At 45.7% G+C, this 16536-nt stretch overlaps 2 protein-coding genes across 3 annotated transcripts; one reads left to right on the top strand and one right to left on the bottom strand.

Moving 5' to 3' along the window:
* Positions 1-2832: 2832 nt before the first annotated feature.
* LOC125538486 (putative methyltransferase At1g29790) lies at positions 2833-4942 on the top strand. The gene has a single exon (XM_048701769.2). It carries the CDS (start codon positions 2990-2992, stop codon positions 4376-4378), a length of 1389 nt encoding a protein of 462 aa, XP_048557726.1. The 5' UTR covers positions 2833-2989; the 3' UTR covers positions 4379-4942.
* A 137-nt stretch (positions 4943-5079) lies between these two features.
* Positions 5080-7832, bottom strand: LOC125538487 (26S proteasome non-ATPase regulatory subunit 11 homolog). Of its 2 annotated transcripts, none has more exons than XM_048701771.2 (2): positions 7605-7832; positions 5080-6599 (listed from the first exon to the last, which is right to left on the bottom strand). In XM_048701771.2, the coding sequence occupies exon 2, from the start codon at positions 6588-6590 to the stop codon at positions 5310-5312; it is 1281 nt and encodes a 426-aa protein (XP_048557728.1). In that variant the 5' UTR covers positions 6591-6599; positions 7605-7832; the 3' UTR covers positions 5080-5309. The 2 variants fall into 2 exon arrangements, with proteins under 2 accessions (XP_048557728.1, XP_048557727.1); XM_048701770.2 differs by having other exon boundaries at positions 5080-6604; positions 7605-7814.
* Positions 7833-16536: the final 8704 nt, after the last annotated feature.

The following is a 16536-nucleotide window of genomic DNA, read 5'->3' as shown; positions in this document are numbered from 1 at the left end:
GTGTTCTACTCGTGCATATAACATCAACATATAAAACCTAGGCTCGGATGCCACTGATGGGTTTCGTAGTAATTTCAAAAAATTTCCTACGCACATGCAAGATCATGGTGATGTATAGCAACGAGAGGGGGAGAGTGTGATCTACGTACCCTTGTAGATCGACAACGGAAGCGTTAACTTGGTTGATGTAGTCGTACGTCTTCACGGCCCGACCGATCAAGCACCGAGACTACGACACCTCTGAGTTCTAGCACACGTTCAGCTCGATGACGATCCCCGGACTCCGATCCAGCAAAGTGTCGGGGAAGAGTTCCGTCAGCATGACGGCGTGGTGACGATCTTGATGTACTACTGTTGCAGGGCTTCGCCTAAGCACCGCTACAATATTATCGAGGACTATGGTGGAAGGGGGCACCGCACACGGCTAAGAATATGATCACGTGGATCAACTTGTGTCTCTAGGGGGTGCCCCTGCCTCCGTATATAAAGGCTCAAGGGAGGGGGGCCGGCCGGCCATCATAGGGCGCACCAGGAGGAGTCCTACTCCCTCCGGGAGTAGGACTCCCCCCTTTCCTAGTTGGAATAGGATTCGCGGAGGGGGGAAAAGAGGAGAGAGAGGAGGAAGGGGGGCCGGCCCCCTCTCCTTGTCCTATTCGGACCAAGGGGGGAGGGGCGCGCGGCCCATCTCTGGCCACCTCTCCTCTCTTCCACTAACGCCCACTAAGGCCCATATACCTCCCGGGGGGTTCCGGTAACCTCCCGGTACTCCGGTAAAATCCCGATTTCACCCGGAACACTTCCGATATCCAAACATAGGCTTCCAATATATCAATCTTTATGTCTCGACCATTTCGAGACTCCTCGTCATGTCCGTGATCACATCCGGGACTCCGAACAACCTTCGGTACATCAAAATGCATAAACTCATAATATAACTGTCATCGTAACCTTAAGCGTGCGGACCCTATGGGTTCGAGAACAATGTAGACATGACCGAGACACGTCTCCGGTCAATAACCAATAGCGGAACCTGGATGCTCATATTGGCTCCTACATATTCTATGAAGATCTTTTATCGGTCAGACCGCATAACAACATACGCTGTTCCCTTTGTCATCGGTATGTTACTTGCCCGAGATTCGATCGTCGGTATCCTATACCTAGTTCAATCTCGTTACCAGCAAGTCTCTTTACTCGTTCTGTAATACATCATCCCGCAACTAACTCATTAGTTGCAATGCGTGCAAGGCTTAAGTGATGTGCATTACCGAGAGGGCCCAGAGATACCTCTCCGACAATCGGAGTGACAAATCCTAATCTCGAAATACGCCAACCCAACATGTACCTTTGGAGACACCTGTAGAGCTCCTTTATAATCACCCAGTTATGTTGTGATGTTTGGTAGCACACAAAGTGTTCCTCTGGCAAACGGGAGTTGCATAATCTCATAGTCATAGGAACATGTATAAGTCATGAAGAAAGCAATAGCAACATACTAAACGATCGGGTGCTAAGCTAATGGAATGGGTCATGTCAATCAGATCATTCAACTAATGATGTGATCCCGTTAATCAAATAACAACTCTTTATCCGTGGTTAGGAAACATAACCATCTTTGATTAACGAGCTAGTCAAGTAGAGGCATACTAGTGACACTCTGTTTGTCTATGTATTCACACATGTATTATGTTTCCGGTTAATACAATTCTAGCATGAATAATAAACTTTTATCATGATATAAGAAAATAAATAATAACTTTATTATTGCCTCTAGGGCATATTTCCTTCGGACACGAGGGGTTTTATACTAGTTCAGCCCCTTCGATGAAGGTAAAAGTCTACGTCTAGTTGTGATTGTATTGCTAGGGTTTCGATGACCAGGGAGCGAATCCGCTTTGCCTGGCTCTCGAGTTGTTGTCTATTGTCCTCAAACCGCGGCCGGGTCGTCCCTTTATATACATAGGTTGACGCCCGCCGGTTCACAGAGTCCCGAGGCCGGATCATAGAGGTGTCCGGCTCGATCTCTATTCCTCTAACTTACAATACAAGTTGCATGATAAAGTCGGTTCACATCTACAGGCTTTAATCCGCCTTTGGGCCTTGGGCCTTCGTAAAGCGCCACCATCTTCACATCTTCATGGGCTTCTATCTTCATGGAGCTAACCCGGCCACTCCTAGCCGGTTTACCTCCAGTAACCATATCCCCAACAGCAGGGGTGGGGCTTTCCAGCCTGTCGATCATTGGGTCCGGAACGACCCGTAATGTCGGGGTTGGGCAGAAAAGCTCTCTGCAAGTGGGATGTAGCGCAAAACGGTCGCGGCTGGACTAAAATTGAGGCACGAGATAGGTTTTAGGGGGAAAAGTCATTTCTAGGAACGGGATTGCGAAGTCGCGGTCAATTGAGACTTAACTAAGTCTTAGTCAATGCTATATTCATAATTTTATGTTGAGATTCGGTGCAAAATTTTCTTTTTTCTTTTTAATTTGTCTTTCTTACATGTTATATCACTTGACTTAGACTTGCTTAAGTCTCAGTCAACTAAGACCAAGGCACAACCTTCCATGAAAATAAATTGGGATATGCTAGATATACAGGGATTAATCCCCTAATAGCTTAGCACGCATCTCTCGCCGACTTGTGGATCCGGCCACAGCCTGCCTTTTGAAGCAAAATTGTCACCCTTTTCTCCCCCCAAAGCAACCAGTCACACATCCAAAGTCAAAAGTGGTGCGCCTCAAAGCTTCACTTGTAATTTTCTAAACCCCGGATTAAATTGTCAGCCACCGTTTTGACATGCATGTCAGATACAGATGCATTATGAACTGAAGTAGCACGTACACTGGGTACCAATTTCCGGCTGTGATAATGCGGAAACATCGTAGCGTAGCAAGGGGAGCATCGCCAATCTCGAGGAACACTACTAGACTGCCAGTGCTAGAGCTAGTTGTTGCCGATCTTCAGGCCGCGAGCGCGCAGCAAGTGTGGTCATGCACGGGGCAAAGCACCGGATCACCACCACCTCGCAGCAGCAACAACATCTCGGTGCGGCGATGGGCGGCGGCGTGGACAGCCACGGGCACCGGCTGGCTCGGCCAGCGATTCGGCACGCCAAGCTCAAGATGCTCTTCGTCGTCATCGCCACCAACCTCGTCTCGGTGTACCTCTTCTCCGGCGCGTCGCTGTCGCTCAACATGCCCGCCTCCGCGCCGAGCATCCACCTCTGGGACTCCACGGCGCTCCTCCGGGACCTCAACGCCACCCGCGACGCGCTCTCGCTGGCACGCGCGGAGCTGGCCTTCCTCCGGGGGCAGTGCGGGACGTCTTCGCTCCTCCTCGAGTCCGTGCTCGCCAAGCTCGGAGCCGTCCACGGCGATACGCCGGCGGTCCAGGACTTCAATGGCTGGCCCGAGGAGCCCACGGGCGAGCTCAAGATGGCCATCGAGCCGCACCGGCTCCCCCTCGGCTACTCTGTCAACTTCGGCACCGACGAGCTCTTCCCGGGCCTGGGCCTCGCGTGCCGCAACTTCCAGGAGGAGCTCACGCGGTACATGACGTACAACGCCAGCGCCGAGTGCCCCGACGACGAGGCCCTCGCACTTCAGCTCATGCTCAAGGGGTGCGAGCCGCTGCCGCGCCGGCGCTGCCGGCCACGGTCCCCGGCGAGGTACGTCGAGCCGAAGCCGCTCCCGGCGAGCCTCTGGTCAATCCCGGCCGACACGACCGTGAACTGGTCCCCCTACACGTGCAAGAACTACACCTGCCTCGTGGAGCGCGCGCACAGCAGGGGCGGGTCGTACGACTGCAAGGACTGCTTCGACCTGGCGGGCAAGGAGCGGCGACGGTGGCTGTCCGACAACGGCGGCCCTGGGTTCAGCATCGACGGCGTGCTGGGGTCCAGGCCGCCGGGCACGGTGCGCATCGGCCTGGACATCGGCGGCGGGACCGGAACCTTCGCGGCGCGGATGCGCGAGCGCAACGTGACCGTGGTGACCACGACCCTGGACCTGGACGCACCCTTCAACCGGTTCGTGGCGTCGCGCGGGCTGGTGCCGCTGCACATCAGCCTCGTGCAGCGGCTCCCCTTCGCCGACGGCGTGCTGGACATCGTGCACTCCATGCACGTGCTCACCAACTCGGTGCCCGCCGCCGTGCTCGAGTTCGCGTTCTTCGATATCTACCGGGTGCTCCGGCCCGGCGGCGTCTTCTGGCTCGACCACTTCTTCTGCCTCGGCCCGCAGCTCAACGCCACGTACGTGCCCATCCTCGACCGCGTCGGCTTCCGCCGGCTCCGGTGGAAGGCCAGCCCGAAGCTCGACCTGGGGGCGGAGAGGAACGAATGGTACGTCTCGGCGTTACTAGAGAAGCCCATGACATGATCGCGCCTTGTGTCATGTTGGTAATTTGTTTCTTCACTGCCAGTTGTGTTTTGAGGGAGCATAATTGATACATGAAACAGGGTTAAGATAATTATAGGTACGCGTGAGCATACCGAAATGGCGAAATTGTGGCAAATTTTACATGATTTCTGAAAGATTCACAGAAGAATAATCCAGTGCAATTGTTGCATGATAAAACCTCCTGCTACGTAGCACGGGTAGCAGCTTAATTCATGTCAGACGCAGCACATGCGAGTGCATTCATGTACTCCAATCTTCTGTCAGGGACAGATATACTGAAGTCTCACCAAATCAGTACAGAACATGTATAACATGTTTAGATACCTACTGGCTACGTCGTGTGAGATGTAAGCAGCATTAGCGCTGTTTAGTGATCAGCAAAAGAAGAAGAAGCTTGATTTCGATCAGAAATCTGCATCTACAAACGCTTGCTGTCAGATACCGAGCCAACAGAAACATACGGCCCCAAACCATACAAGAACAGAGTAGGAACACAGGAATCACTGCCGACATAGGCGACAACTGACATGAAGCAACCACACAAGACAGTAACTGAAAGGGAATGCCATAACAGCATTTATAACTCTGACAAATAAAACTTAAATGTTAGGCCCAGTTTCAACACTGATGGAAATCCCAAAGATATAACAGCACAAGTTCAACATACCAACCAAAGCAAGTGAGAGAACTAATGATTTATGTTTGGACAAGCTAGTGTCGGTACATCCACCACATAAAAACAACAAATTGTCCAGTTCACGAGCAAGATGGATTTTTCTATGATCCAATATAACGACCAACATGCAAAATCAAGTGCCAACATGCAGGATTACATGTCTTAAAGACAGCAAAGGAACTGAAAAGGCTGAAACCATACCAAACAGGCAAACTATCACATGCTTAGCAGCCTTCAAGCCATGATCTTGGCCGACCTCATGTAAAGACTGTCCACGACCTTTCCAACATTTGAAATGGTTTCCAGTGTAGCAGGGAAGATGGCCTCTGTCTTCTGATCCTCAAAGATAATGAGGCAACCAGCACCTTGATCCAGAGTACCAGCAAATTTCTTGTCTAGAATCATCTGCGACAGCTTCTTCTCAACATCATCAACCGCCAATTCAATCATCTGTGCAACATGCCCAATCTCCACTCTCGAGTAGGGCTCAATCAACCTGCACAGATTCTGCTCCAGGAGGGTATCATACAGAGAGGAAAGATGCCTGTGAACAATAGGGTCCTCCTCAAGCTGGGCTTTGAAATCGCGGAGGGCAGTTTCAAAGTACTTGAGAGATCTTTTAGAGTAGGCATCAGCTACAGCTTTCATAGCATCAACATCCGGACCAACATATTTTAGGCTAGCCTTAGATGAGATTATTCCAGCAACATCATCAGCTTGGTTAACCATTATCTTGCACAAGAGCATGTACTTCAAGCTGAAGATAGCTCTTGGGTCATCCAGTGCATTGAAAGCTTCAAATGCTTCAAAGAAGTAGCTGTAAGCAGTTTTGTAATCCTTTTCTTCTGCGTGAAGGATTCCACTCTGCATATCAATAGTGCCCTGCTGAGCTGGTGGAACATAGATGGCATTCGCCGCTGTCCTTGCAGCAGTCAACGAAGCTTTGGCCTTTGGCAGGTTTCTGAGAGAGAAGTGGAGTTTGCTCTCCAACAGGTCTATGTCCACAAGGAGCAACTTGTCATCAAGTCTCCTGACTTCCTTAATAAGACCAGTCAGGAGAGTCAGGGCTTCAGTGTACTCTTGATTCTCTAGCAGAAGTGCCGCTAACCTTGCCTCCACACGCTGCCTAAGGAATGTACGCTTCTCTGCACGGGTCCATTCCACCATCTCTTTGCACAGCGAGATCTGGAGATCAGATGTTCCAGGAATCTTGGAAACAGCATCAATGATTCCACGGACAATTTTTGCAGTCTTGGCCTTGGGAATCAGTGAGAAAAACGGCCTGAGCTGGGTCAAAAGGTTTCGCAACTCCTCAGCTCTGCTCTCTTCAGTGAGGTAATTTGTAAGGTTAGTAATTGCAAGTTCTTTTGTTCTCAGTGCATCCGCAGAAGAAGACGGGTCTTGAATCACACGGTAAAGGATCGAAATTGACTTTGAAGCATCCTTAGCCTCCTGAGCCATTGCAATTGACTCAGTAGTAGCAGGAAGGTATGATGACTCCATTGAAGAAGACATGGCCACACGCTGAACTGACAGTAAAATAAACAGAAGTTACTTAGTATTATAAAATATTAGAGTAAATCAGAATTTTCTAGAACAAAGGTATGGGGATGTCAAAGTAACACAAGGAACTAGATAATGCGGAGTGCACGCATGAATTTCCTACACGATGCCTCCAACTAACAGAGGAAAAAAGGAAACATATCGGCATGCATGAATTTCCAATCAATACATATGCCTTCTTCTGAAAGCAAGGAAAATATAGTTTAGCAATTACCAAAGATAGGTCTATCACTATCTGGAATATCTAAGCAGGCACATGATCTTGACATTTAGTCATTTACAAATTCAGCCACATAACAACTGCATGTGGGGAAGACACTCACCTTGCATCTCCATATAATAGTTCTAGTCAAAAGAAGCTACTATATGCAAAGCTCATTCACTTTTGTTTCAATTTAAGTTAGGTAGTGTAACCATGTTCTTTAGATCTGCAGGGTAATTCCCAGAGTGCAACACTGGGCAGAATCAATCGTTTCTCAACAGTGTCCCAAGATCTAACTGGACAAAGAATCATCTGGGGTGTTAAGTTGGAATAAATCAAAATTGAGATGCTGCCCAATCCAGCATATCATGGTAAAACGCAGTGCTACCAGTGCCTCTTATAACTCAGTAGAATTGACAATACCCTTCACCAAGCTAGAATTCCCAAGTCTAATTACCATAACCAGAATCCCTAAACCCTAACCTCAGAATAAACAGCCAAGACAGGGGAAAAGCATGCTGCCCTTAGCGAGATCCAATTTCTCCACTCTAACAAAGCACACAGGCTTGCAGTACCCACTACGCCGAGCCAGCAGCTGATTTCTGCGGAGTATTAACAAAGACCACGCAGGCCGCAACAGTGAAATCCAGAACAAACTACCCACCAAAGCACAGGTTTATTTATTTTTGCGTCAGATTGCTAACGCGATGGGAAATCATACACTAGAAGTCTCGGAATAATCCAGGGAAGTTAGGGTTCGTTACCAACAGAAGGAAGCGATCCGAGCACGGATGGATCTGTCCAGTAGGGCGGAGGAGGACGACGACGAGTGGGAGAGGGGGGATTCTTTCGAGGTGGCGTGCCTCCGGGGACGGAGACCAGGAGGCGTGTTCCGGCCTTCCGGGGGAGAGCTCGGCGGTGTTGGCGTGAGAAATCTGGGGGAGACGAACGGGGAAGCCAGTCGAGCACGAAGGGAAAGGGTGCGAGAGTAATCTTTGGTATTTCCGGGAGTGTTTTCGCACAATTCGAGCGGGCCGAATAATCGAATACGTTCTCAGGTACAGCCTACAGGCCCAACAGCGGCTAAATGTTGGGCTTACAAGTACCAAGGCCATGTAAGCCCAAAGGATTGCATGCATGCGACTATTTAGAAGCCTACAATAGCGGGAGCTATATCCAAAAATTTAATTCTGGAGTCATCTACACCTGGTGAAGATCTTTAATTCCCCCCTCCCTAAAAAGAAAAAAGAAAAAAAAGAACAGTATCCCCTCAAAAAAAGATGAACAGTAAATAGCAGAAAAATAAGTAAAGATCTTTTCTTTTGGTGCAAGATACTCAAATGCGTGATGTTCGCGTAAAATATTGGGGTGTTTGAACATTCAAGGAGATCGTGAAAAAACAACATAAAATTGGGTGTGAGCAATGCTGTTTTTAAAAGTTTATCATATACCCAAAAATTGTCTTTTTTTCTATGAGCTTCTCGAATAACCAAACTTCACCAAATTTTGCACGGACATCACACATGTAAGCATATTGCACCACATGATTTTTTACTATTTCAAAGAATTTTCCTGTTGCACACCCGGACTTACCTAAGCTCGGTGTAGAATAGCCGCATCCGAGCTATGCCTCGCCTGAAGCGCGGCGCGAGCGGGCCGGGCCATCATTGTAGCAGCGCATTCGTTTTTTTGCTCTCTCCGTGTTCTTTGTTTGTTTTTTCACTGTTTGGGCTGTTTTTCCTCATGTGTTGTGTTTTGTTCTGTTTGTCGCGGTCGCGTTTTGTGTTATTTTTTCTTATGGTATCTTTTTTTACCTCTTCATCGGTTTTCTTCTGTTTTTATTTTTCTTCTTCATTGGTTTTCTCTGTGTTATTGTATGGTTTCTTTGGTTTTCTCTTTCTTGGTTCCTTTGTTTTTGTTTCTTTGTCGGTTTTCACTGGTTTTTTTCTTGTCTTTCTTATTTTCTTTTTTTTCTTTGGTTATGTATGTTTTTTCTTGGGTTTCACTATTTTTCAAATATACGATCTACATTTTGTTTTAGATACAAGTTTTGAACACTTATTTGAATATAAGTTTAACATTTTTTATATACATGGTGAACATTTTTTAATGGGAATACACAGGTTTTCACATACAATATACATTTTTTGTGTACACCAGGAACACTTTTATATACATGTTTAACATTTTTAATACAAAAATAGCTTTTTTTAAAATAAAGGCGAGGGAGCCGAAAATGAGTCTCTATCCCGGTGCGAGATTGCCGGTCCTGATGGAAGATGCAATCTGGAGTCGGTCACCGGCCGACGCAGGTCATGCCTAGCTTACCAACGGATGGTGCAGAAAATAGTTAGTGACCTCGATAGGGTCCATTCTTCATAAAACTAGTAGTCTTGCGGATGCTATATCTTTGCTCATGGTTGAACTTGAAAGACAATTTATCCACATGCATCCTTGCATACAGAGGATTTTTCTAGAATTTTCCAATATTGAGCATTCTTCTGTTAAGCGAGCAGCTACCATCTTTTTAGCTCATGAGTTCAGATTTATAATAAAAGAGGTTGATACATCAACAACGTATCTATCATTTTTGATTGTTCCATGCTATTATATTATCTGTTTGGATGTTTAATGGGCTTTAATATGCACTTTTATATTATTTTTGGGACTAACCTATTAACCGGAGGCCCAGTGCTAGTTGCTGTTTTTTGCCTATTTCAGTGTTTCGTAGAAAAGGAATATCAAACAGAACGAAACCTTCACGAGGATCTTTTTTGGAACAAACATAATCCAGGAGACTTGGAGTGGAGGTCAAGGAAGCAACAACGCGGCCACGAGGTAGGGAGGCGTGCCCAGGGGGTAGGGGATGGAAATATGCCCTAGAGGCAATAATAAAGTTATTCCTATATCATGATAAATATATATTATTCATGCTAGAATTGTATTAACTGGAAACATGATACATGTGTGAATACATAGACAAACAGAGTGTCACTAGTATGCCTCTACTTGACTAGCTCGTTGATCAAAGATGGTTATGTTTCCTAGCCATACACAAAGAGTTATCATTTGATTAACGGGATCACATCATTAGAAGAATGATGTGATTGACTTGACCCATTCCGTTAGCTTAGCACTTGATCGTTTAGTATGTTGCTATTTCTTTCTTCATGACTTATACATGTTCCTATGACTATGAGATTATGCAACTCCCATTTACCGGAGGAACACTTTGTGTGCTACCAAACATCACAACGTAACTGGGTGATTATAAAGGTGCTCTAGAGGTATCTCCGAAGGTACTTGTTGGGTTGGCGTATTTCGAGATTAGGATTTGTCACTCCGATTCTCGGAGAGGTATCTCTGGGCCCACTCAGTAATGCACATCACTTAAGCCTTGCAAGCATTGCAACTAATGAGTTAGTTGCGGGATGATGTATTACGGAACGAGTAAAGAGACTTGCCGGTAACGAGATTGAACTAGGTATTGAGATACCGACGATCGAATCTCGGGCAAGTAACATACCGATGACAAAGGGAACAACGTATGTTGTTATGCGGTTGGACCGATAAAGATCTTCATAGAATATGTAGGAGCCAATATGAGCATCCAGGTTCCGCTATTGGTTATTGACCGGAGACGTGTCTCGGCCATATCTACATAGTTCTCGAACCCGTAGGGTCCGCATGCTTAAAGTTCGATGACGGTTATATTATGAGTTTATGTGTTTTGATGTACCGAAGGTAGTTCAGAGTCCCGGATGTGATCATGGACATGACGAGGAGTCTCAAAATGGTCAAGACGTAAAGATCGATATATTGGACGACTATATTTGGATACCAGAATGGTTCCGGGTGAGATCGGGATAATACCGGAGCACCGGAAGGTTATCGGAACCCCCCAGGAGGTATATGGGCCTTAATGGGCTTTAGTGGAAAGGAGGGGAAAGGAGCAAGGGAGGGGACGTGCCCCCCAAGCCCAATCCAAATTGGGAGGGGGGCCGCCCCCCTTTCCTTCCTCCCTCCTTCCTCTTCCTTCCCTCTCCCTCTCCAAATAGGAAAAGGAGGAGTCCTACTCCCGGTGGGAGTAGGACTTCCCCCCTTGGGCGCGCCTCCTCCCCTTGGCCGGCCCTCTCCTCCCCCCTTTATATACGGAGGAGAGGGGCACCCCATAGACACAACAATTGATCTCTTGGATATTTTAGCCATGTGCGGTGCCCCTCTCCACCATAGTCCACCTAGATAATTTCGTAGCAGTGCTTAGGCGAAGCCCTGCAACGGTAGAACATCAACATCGTCACCACACCGTCGTGCTGACGAGACTCTCCCTCAAAGCTCGGCTGTATCGGAGTTCGAGGGACGTCATCGAGTTGAACGTGTGCAGAACTCGGAGGTGCCGTACGTTTGGTACTTGATCGGTCGGATCATGAAGACGTACGACTACATCAACCGCTTTGTGCTAATGCTTCCGCTTACGGTCTACGAGGGTACATAGACGACACGCTCCCCTCTTGTTGCTATGCATCACCATGATCTTGCGTGTGCGTAGAATTTTTTTGAAATTACTGCGTTCCCCAATAGTGGTATCAGCGCCTGGTATTATGCGTTGATGTTATATGCACGAGTAGAACACAAGTGAGTTGTGGGCGATACAAGTCATACTGCTTACCAGCATGTCATACTTTGGTTTGGCGGTATTGTTGGATGAAGCGGCCCGGACCGACATTACGCGTATGCTTACGCGAGACTGGTTCTACCGACGTGCTTTGCACACAGGTGGCTGGCGGGTGTCAGTTTCTCCAACTTTAGTTGAACCGAGTGTGGCTACGCCCGGTCCTTGAGAAGGTTAAAACAACACTAACTTGACGAACTATCGTTGTGGTTTTGATGCATAGGTAAGAACGGTTCTTGCTCAGCCCGTAGCAGCCACGTAAAACTTGCAACAACAAAGTAGAGGATGTCTAACTTGTTTTTGCAGGGCATGTTGTGATGTGATATGGTCAAGACATGATGCTATATTTTATTGTATGAGATGGTCATGTTTTGTAACCGAGTTATCGACAACTGGCAGGAGCCATATGGTTGTCGCTTTATTGTATGCAATGCAATCGCCCTGTAATTGCTTTACTTTATCACTAAGCGGTAGCGATAGTCGTAGAAGCAATAGTTGGCGAGATGACAACGATGCTACGATGGAGATCAAGGTGTCGCGCCGGTGACGATGGTGATCATGACGGTGCTTCGGAGATGGAGACCACAAGCACAAGATGATAATGGCCATATCATATCACCTATATTGATTGCATGTGATGTTTATGTTTTATGCTTCTTATTTTTGCTTTGATTAATGGTAGCATTATAAGATGATCTCTCACTAAATTCCAAGATAAAAGTGTTCTCCCTGAGTATGAACCGTTGCCAAAGTTCGTCGTGCCCAGACACCACGTGATGATCGGGTGTGATAAGCTCTACGTCCATCTACAACGGGTGCAAGCCAGTTTTGCACACGCAGAATACTCAGGTTAAACTTGACGAGCCTAGCATATGCAGATATGGCCTCGGAACACTGAGACCGAAAGGTCGAGCGTGAATCATATAGTAGATATGATCAACATAGTGATGTTCATCATTGAAAACTACTCCATTTCATGTGATGATCGGTTATGGTTTAGTTGATTTGGATCACGTGATCACTTAGATGATTAGAGGGATGTCTATCTAAGTGGGAGTTCTTAATTAATATGATTAATTGAACTTAAATTTATCATGAACTTAGTACCTGATAGTATTTTGCATGTCTATGTTTGTTATAGATAGATGGCTCGTGCTGTTGTTCCATTGAATTTTAATATGTTCCTTGAGAAAGCAAAGTTGAAAGATGATGGTAGCAATTACACGGACTGGGTCCGTAACTTGAGGATTATCCTCATTGCTGCACAGAAGAATTACGTCCTGGAAGCACCGCTAGGTGCCAAACCTGTTGCAGGAGCAACACCAGATGTTATGAACGTCTGGCAGAGCAAAGCTGATGACTACTCGATAGTTCAGTGTGCCATGCTTTACAGCTTAGAATCGGGACTTCAACGACGTTTTGAACGTCATGGAGCATATGAGATGTTCCAGGAGTTGAAGTTAATATTTCAAGCAAATGCCCGGATTGAGAGATATGAAGTCTCCAATAAGTTCTATAGCTGCAAGATGGAGGAGAATAGTTCTGTTAGTGAGCATATACTCAGAACGTCTGGGTATAACAATCACTTGATTCAACTGGGAGTTAATCTTCTGGATGATAGCGTCATTGACAGAATTCTTCAATCACTGCCACCAAGCTACAAGAGCTTCGTGATGAACTATAACATGCAAGGGATGGATAAGACGATTCCCGAGCTCTTCGCAATGCTAAAGCTGCGGAGATAGAAATCAAGAAGGAGCATCAAGTGTTGATGGTCAATAAGTCCACCAGTTTCAAGAAAAAGGGCAAAGGGAAGAAGAGAACTTCAAGAAGAACATCAAACAAGTTGCTGCTCAAGAGAAGAAACCCAAGTCTGGATCTAAGCCTGAGACTGAGTGCTTCTACTGCAAGCAGACTGGTCACTGGAAGCGGAACTGCCCCAAGTATTTGGTGGATAAGAAGGATGGCAAGGTGAACAAAGGTATATGTGATATACATGTTATTGATGTATACCTTACCAAAGCTCGTAGTAGCACCTGGGTATTTGATGCTGGTTCTGTTGCTAATATTTGCAACTCAAAACAGGGACTACGGATTAAGCGAACACTGGCTAAGGACGAGGTGACGATGCACGTGGGAAATGGTTCCAAAGTCGATGTGATCGCCATCGGCACACTACCTCTACATCTACCTTCGGGATTAGTTTTAGACCTAAATAATTATTATTTGGTGCCAGTGTTGAGCATGAACATTATATCTGGATCTTGTTTGATGCGAGGCGGTTATTCATTTAAATTTGAGAATAATGGTTGTTCTATTTATATGAGTAATATCTTTTATGGTCATGCACCTTGAAGAGTGGTCTATTTTTGATGAATCTCGATAGTAGTGATACACATATTCATAATGTTGAAGCCAAAAGATGCAGAGTTGATAATGATAGTGCAACTTATTTATGGCACTACCGTTTGGGTCATATTGGTGTAAAGCGCATGAAGAAACTCCATATTGATGGACTTTTGGAATCACTTGATTATGAATCACTTGGTACTTGCGAACCATGCCTCATGGGCAAGATGACTAAAACACCGTTCTCCGGAACTATGGAGCGAGCAACTGATTTGTTGGAGATCATACATAATGATGTATGTGGTCCAATGAATGTTGAGGCTTGCGGCGGGTATCATTATTTTCTCACCTTCACAGATGATTTAAGCAGACATGGGTATATCTACTTAATGAAACATAAGTCTGAAACGTTTGAAAAGTTCAAAGAATTTCAGAGTGAAGTTGAAAATCATCGTAACAAGAAAATAAAGTTTCTACAATCTGATCGTGGAGGAGAATATTTGAGTTACGAGTTTGGTCTATATTTGAAACAATGGGGAATAGTTTCGCAACTCACGCCACCCGGAACACCATAGCGTAATGGTGTGTCTGAACGTCGTAATCGTACTTTACTAGATATGGTGTGATCTATGATGTCTCTTATTGATTTACCGTTATCGTTTTGGGGTTATGCTTTAGAGACGGCTGCATTCACGTTAAATAGGGCACCATCAAAATCCGTTGAGACGACACTGGCAAGAAACCAAAGTTGTCATTTCTTAAAGTTTGGGGTTGCGATGCTTATGTGAAAAAGCTTCAACCTGATAAGCTCGAACCTAAATCGGAGAAATGTGTCTTCATAGGATACCCAAAGGAAATTGTTGGGTACACCTTCTATCACAGATCCGAAGGCAAGACATTCGTTGCTAAGAATGGATCCTTTCTAGAGAAGGAGTTTCTCTCGAAAGAAGTGAGTGGGAAGAAAGTAGAACTTGATGAGGTAACAGTACCTGCTCCCTTATTGGAAAGTAGTTCATCATAGAAACGGGTTCCTGTGACGTCTACACCAATTAGTGAGGAAGTTAATGATGATGATCATGAAACTTCAGATCAAGTTGTTACTGAACCTCGTAGGTCAACCAGAGTGGTACGGTAATCCTGTTCTGGAGATTATGTTACTAGACCATGACGAACCTACGAACTATGAAGAAGTGATGGTGAGCCCAGATTCCACAAAATGGCTTGAGGCCATGAAATCTGAGATGGGATCCATGTATGAGAACAAAGCGTGGACTTTGGTTGACTTGCCCGATGATCGACAAGCCATCGAGAATAAATGGATCTTCAAGAAGAAGACTGACGCTGACGGTAATGTTACTGTCTATAAAGCTCGACTTGTTGCAAAAGGTTTTCGACAAATTCAAGGGATTGACTACAATGAAACCTTCTCACCCGTAGCGATGCTTAAGTCTGTCTGAATCATGTTAGCAATTGCCGCATTTTATGATTATGAAATTTGGCAAATGGATGTCAAAATTGCATTCCTGAACGGATTTTTGGAAGAAGAGTTGTATATGATGCATCCGGAAGGTTTTGTCGACCCAAAGGGAGCTAACAAAGTGTGCAAGCTCCAGCGATCCATTTATGGACTGGTGCAAGCCTCTCGGAGTTGGAATAAATGTTTTGATAGTGTGATCAAAGCATATGGTTTTATACAGACTTTTGGAGAAGCCTGTATTTACAAGAAAGTGAGTGGGAGCTCTGTAGCATTTCTGATATTATATGTGGACGACATATTGTTGATTGGAAATGATATAGAATTTCTGGATAGCATAAAAGGATATTTGAATAAGAGTTTTTCAATGAAGGACCTCGGTGAAGCTGCTTATATATTGGGCATCAAGATCAATAGAGATAGATCGAGACGCTTAATTGGACTTTCACAAAGCACATACCTTGACAAAGTTTTGAAGAAGTTCAAAATGGATCAAGCAAAGAAAGGTTTCTTTCCTGTGTTGCAAGGTGTGAAGTTGAGTAAGACTCAATGCCTGACCACTGCAGAAGATAGAGAGAAAATGAAAGATGTTCCCTATGCTTCAGCCATAGGCTCTATCATGTATGCAATGTTGTGTACCAGACCTGATGTGTGCCTTGCTATTAGTTTAGCAGGGAGGTACCAAAGTAATCCAGGAGTGGATCACTGGACAGCGGTCCAGAACATCCTGAAATACCTGAAAAGGACGAAGGATATGTTTCTCGTTTATGGAGGTGACAAAGAGCTCGTCGTAAATGGTTACGTCGATGCAAGCTTTGACACTGATCCGGACGATTCTAAATCGCAAACCGGATATGTGTTTTTATTAAACGGTGGGGCTGTCAGTTGGTGCAGTTCTAAACAAAGCGTCATAGCAGGATCTACATGCGAAGGGGAGTACATAGCTGCTTCGGAAGCAGCAAATGAAGGAGTCTGGATGAAGGAGTTTATATCCGATCTAGGTGTCATACCTAGTGCATCGGGTCCAATGAAAATCTTTTGTGACAATACTCGTGCAATTGCTTTGGCAAAGGAATCCAGATTTCACAAGAGAACCAAGCACATCAAGAGACGCTTCAACTCCATCCTTGGATCAAGTCCAGGTGGGAGACATAGAGATTTGCAAGATACATACGGATCTGAATGTTGCAGACCCATTGAC

This window comes from Triticum urartu, chromosome 2A (assembly GCF_056163025.1).
Source record: "Triticum urartu cultivar PI428250 chromosome 2A, HENAU_Tu73, whole genome shotgun sequence".
Lineage (NCBI taxonomy): Eukaryota > Viridiplantae > Streptophyta > Magnoliopsida > Poales > Poaceae > Triticum > Triticum urartu.
The sequence above is the reverse complement of the archived record's forward strand: the minus strand, read 5'-3'. Positions and strand labels throughout refer to the sequence as shown.

Coding starts and splice junctions, on each gene's coding strand:
- LOC125538486 (XM_048701769.2), top strand. CDS start 2,990: ATGCACGGGGCAAAGCACCGGATCACCACCACCTCGCAGCAGCAACAA.
- LOC125538487 (XM_048701771.2), bottom strand. CDS start 6,590: ATGTCTTCTTCAATGGAGTCATCATACCTTCCTGCTACTACTGAGTCA.